This window comes from Mastomys coucha, unplaced genomic scaffold, assembly GCF_008632895.1.
Source record: "Mastomys coucha isolate ucsf_1 unplaced genomic scaffold, UCSF_Mcou_1 pScaffold9, whole genome shotgun sequence".
NCBI lineage: Eukaryota > Metazoa > Chordata > Mammalia > Rodentia > Muridae > Mastomys > Mastomys coucha.
In genome coordinates this window covers 88,568,130-88,572,883 of record NW_022196915.1, presented here as the reverse complement: position 1 = coordinate 88,572,883, position 4,754 = coordinate 88,568,130, and the positions used below count along the sequence as shown (strand labels likewise).

General features: G+C 37.4%; 1 protein-coding gene across 16 annotated transcripts in view; it reads left to right on the top strand.

The window, feature by feature from the left end:
• Window positions 1–4,754, top strand: part of Mycbp2 (MYC binding protein 2) — a 234,193-nt gene that overhangs the window by 42,623 nt on the left and 186,816 nt on the right. For all 16 annotated transcript variants that reach the window (XM_031362810.1, XM_031362803.1, XM_031362817.1 and 13 more), the window contains exons 5-7: window positions 1,534–1,730; window positions 2,990–3,232; window positions 3,448–3,519. In XM_031362810.1, coding sequence (XP_031218670.1) covers window positions 1,534–1,730; window positions 2,990–3,232; window positions 3,448–3,519 — 512 coding nt within the window. The remainder of the gene's footprint in view (window positions 1–1,533; window positions 1,731–2,989; window positions 3,233–3,447; window positions 3,520–4,754) is intronic.

Sequence of the window (4,754 nt, the reverse complement as noted above, 5' to 3'; positions counted from 1 at the left end):
TCCTATCTATTTCTTACTCCTATTACCAGAAGAACCCTTTCTTTTATTAACGTTGGCGCAGGCGGCCAGCAGTTTAATATTAATATATGTATACACATTTAAAATTAGAAATGGAAAAGTTTTACATCATGGAATTTATTATATAAAATTATTTATTTAAATTATTAACAATTTCTTTCATCTTAAATCTAATGTTTTAAGGAAATGACATCGTTCATTTTGCTTACCAGTATACTATTCCAACTTAGAGAGCTTCCATACACAGGAAGACCTCAGGGCTTGGCGACTGACTGAAAGACTGAACAGCTGGGGCACAACGATTAGATGTGCAGAGCAGGGCAGATTAAAGAAGGGAAAGAGTGGAGATAGATGGGCAAGACAAGTCAAAAGAAGCAGGGAAACCAAAGAGATCACAAAGGAGAGGAGGAAGGAAGGACAGAATGAACAAAAGAATGAGTGTGTTTTAAGCACATAACTAGATTTTTAGTTTGAAAAAATTCGGACTATAAGTGAATATAAGGAATAAGTGAATATAAGGAATACGAATGTTAAAGTTTTGATCCCTTTTTTGGTAGCTCCATTAACACTGGTAGTAGATACTATGGTGAAAAGATAAAAGAGAAAGAATTAGGAAGAAAATACATGCTTATTTGGGGATTAGGAAAATGAAGAATTGATGGGAAATGAGCACTTGGTTCTTGTGAATTACTGAATGAAACACAAAATTCTTCCTGTTTTCAGAGAATTGCCAACTGTTGATTCTCTTTCCTCCTTTCTTCCTCCTTTATCTTTCCGAGGTTTTCTGTCAGTTTGACTTGTTTTTCTTTCACTCTCCTTTATTTTACTTTCTAAGAACTTTGAGTTCCCCTTTCCCTTTCTGCTGAAGAAATGCCCAGGCAGTACTGCTTCAGCCCTGGGTGGTGTTCAGGTGACTTGCTGTGATAATAGAACAGTCACGCATCCTTCTTTTCCACTTTGGCACTCCAGAGCTTCCTGAATAAGGGAACATCTTCTAATCTGCTGGGTCTCAATTGTCTTCCCATTAAAGACGAAGATGATTTGTCCTCTGTCCTCAGAGTTCTTTAAGAGAAATGAATTATATTATACCCCTCTATTACTGGGAGATGTTATTTATGTATTATATTAATATGAGTTTTTATATTAAAGCTATAGCATTTTTCTTGTGGTTTTGTAAATGGGCACATTCTTTCCAGCCTGAAAGTGCAGTGAGTAGTCCTCACTTGGAAAACTGTGACTGTAAGGATGAGTTTCTTGTATAAGCAGGATTGATTTGTATGAACTTAGACAAATTTTATTACTTCATTTACAAAAGTAAGGGATAGAACTAAATGTTCTCTAAACCCTTGTTATATAAATATGTTAATTGTAGAATAGTTAACTAGACAAAAACTTGTGAAAACTAATAGTTCTAGGTGCCTTCAAATTTATCTATAGTGAAGAAGATATAATAAGTATGTGCATTTAGTGCTCTGTAACTCAGATGACTATGATTGAATCTTGTTTTATCCGCAGAGTCTCTCTTCCAACTCCTTCTGGAAATTACTGTTCGGAGCACTGGGATTAATGACAGCACAGGGCAGTCCCTCACTGCACTCTCCTGTGCTTGCCTCTTTAGCCTGGTGGCTTCCTGGGGAGAAACAGGAAGGACACTTCAGGCCATCTCTGCTATCTTAACCAACAATGGTAGTCACGCTTGCCAAACTATTCAGGTATTTCATAGTTTTAGCTGTTAAGAAATTTCAAAGATGCCAAATTGTACTTTTCTTCATTCTGTCAATAGAAAGTCTCGCCCTTCTCATTATACAGTACTTTGATCTCTCTGTGATTGCTATGTAAATAATTTACAGCATTTGATTTAAGCTGTATGTGTGTTTAATTTTGTATCATTAAAGATAACAAATGGATTTTGGTAAAATTTCTAAATATTTAAACTATAATTAATGCATATAATATAAAACATAGTTACATTAGAAAAAAATCAAATAAGAACTCCAGGAAGTAAAAAAATCACATAATTATAATTTGAAAATTAAAGGCAGGGTTAAATAATGATAGTATGGTTAAAAACACAAATAGTTAGCTATAGATAAAAGAGGAAGAAATTATACAGAATATAACAGAGAAAGAGAAAAGAAAAGCCATGTACAGAGAAGAAGAAAGCTGGTGTATAGTAGAGTAGACTACCTAACATGTTCTAAATTCCATAAAGCAATGATAGATCCAAGTGACAGAAAACAAGTCATAGACAAGATTTACAATGTGAGTGACAGAATCCTCAAAGAATTCCAATCTGCCTGAGCTTTATTTATTTTTTTGTATTTTTTATTTTTTTATAGTCAGTTCATTAGTCCCCCTCCTGGTCCACTCTCCCACTGTTCCTCATTCCATTCCTCCCCTCCCCCATCTTCAAGAGGATGTACCCCCCCTTCTACCCCCTGCCAGGCCTCCTAACTCCCTGGGGCCTCAAGTTTCTTGAGGGTTAGGTACATCTTCTTTGATTGAGTCCAGACCCAGCAGTCCTCTGCTGTATATGTGTTGGGGGCCTCATATCAGCTGGTGTATGCTGCCTGGTTGGTAGCTCAGTGTCTGAGAGATGCTGGGGTTCCAGGTTTGTTGAGACTGCTGGTCTTCCTGTGGGGTCACCCTCCTCCTCAGTTTCGTCCAGCTTTTCCCTAATTCAACCACAGGGGTCCCAACTTCAGTCCAGTGACTAGGTGTAAGTATCCCTGTCTGTCTCAGTCAGCTGCTTGTTGGGCCAGCCTCTCGGAGGACAGCCATGCTAGGCTCCTGTCTGGACGCACAGCATCAGTAATAGTACTTCTTACAGATGGAGTTTTAGTTTGTGCTTTTGTAAGCCTGCCAAACCTTGGTCAATCTTTCTAACTTACTTTGCCAGAAATAATACAAGTATCTTTACTGTGTCTGAAAAAAATTTAAAATGTCTTTTTATATCTTCTCTTTTGAACAGGTGCCAACAATACTAAATTCACTACAGAGAAGTGTACAAGCAGTGTTGGTTGGAAAGATTCAAGTCCAGGACTGGTTTAGCAATGGCATTAAGAAAGCAGCTTTAATGCACAAGTGGCCATTAAAAGAAGTATCTGTTGATGAAGATGACCAGTGTCTGCTTCAGAATGATGGATTTTTTCTTTATTTGTTATGCAAGGATGGATTATACAAAATAGGCTCTGGATACAGTGGAACAGTTAGGGTAATATGACTATTTATAGTTCTTGTCATAACAGAAATAGCCGTAACTCAGTAATTGATTATATCCTAGTTCTAGTCCCTTTAGTACTGTCTAATTTTTATTTTTACTTAAAAATTATAATTGAGATGCATGTACTAAAATTTCATGCATTTTTGTTACTTTTATTGTTTAATAATTATTAATCACTTCATAGAAAAATTTTTGTTATTTTACAGGGCCATATATATAATTCTACATCTCGTATCAGAAACAGAAAAGAAAAAAAGTCTTGGTTAGGGTATGCCCAGGTAAGTGAATATCTTCAATAAATTAAATTATCTACTCATATTTGTTGAATGAGTTTATATAAGAATGTTGTATTTGTAGTAAAATGGCAGAGCAGGAGTGAAAGTATAAAGTCAGAGTTCATTAGTAGGTCAGTTACAAGCCTGGCTCTGACCTTTAGTAACTGTGACTAGGACGGTCCGTTTATTTTGTTCTCTGTTATTTACAATAAAGAGGAATTAAAAGCACCCTTGGTGTTCTTGGTTAAGCAAGTCTAGGGAAAAGGATCACAGATAGCCTTGGTCATGAACAAATCTGAATTAGAAATGAGTCAGTGATCTGAGACCAGAGGTCTCCATGCATTCCAAGTGTAGACCCTGTCCCTTGGAGCAAACACTTGGCCTGACCAGGGGATGGCCACCTGCTAGGGATGCATACAGAAAACACATGGGGCTTACTGAACGCTATGGCCTCAGCTGCAGCCACCTGCTAGGGATGCATACAGAAAACACGTGGGGCTTACTGAACGCTGTGGCCTCAGCTGCAGCCAGCACAGTCTGTCTGCTTTTACTAGTTCAGCATCAGATACAGTTGCTTTTCCTCTTATGAAGAAGAAGTAAATGAAGATGGACAGAAAGATTCAGAAATACATTATTTTGTTTATCCTTGTCTTTGAGACAAAGTCCAGCTTGCCTCTGGGAAGTATAAAGGGGAAAAAATTTTTCCCTATACTTCATGGTTTCTTGAGCTAACAGTATTAGTTGTCAGAGTGAAATGATAAAAGAGGCACTTGAAAGTAGTTTGGAAACTAAAGAAATTGTTAGTTTGTCTTTGATACTGTTCCGTTACTGTGAATATATACCATAATCAAGGCAACTTGTAAAGTGAAACATTTAACTAGGGGTTTGCTTACAGTTTTAGACTGTCATTGATGGAGAGTGTAGTGACAGGAAGGTAGATTTGGTGCTGGAGCACTAGAGGCGAGCTCATATCTGAGTTGTAAGGAGACAGAAGGACAGACAGACAGAGAGAAGTGGGGCCGGGGGTACTGGAAAGAGGATGTAGATGGGAGAAAGAACAAGAGAGCTGGGATGGCTTTTAAAAGCTTAAAGCCTGCCCCCATGACAGTACTCAGTGTGCTTCAAAATTTCTCATTAATTTATACTTAGGTTTTATCTAAGAAATGATGTCATGGAAAATGCTTTAGTTTTTAGAGTTTGAGAGAGAGAAAGAGAGAGACAGAGAGAGAGAGAGAGAG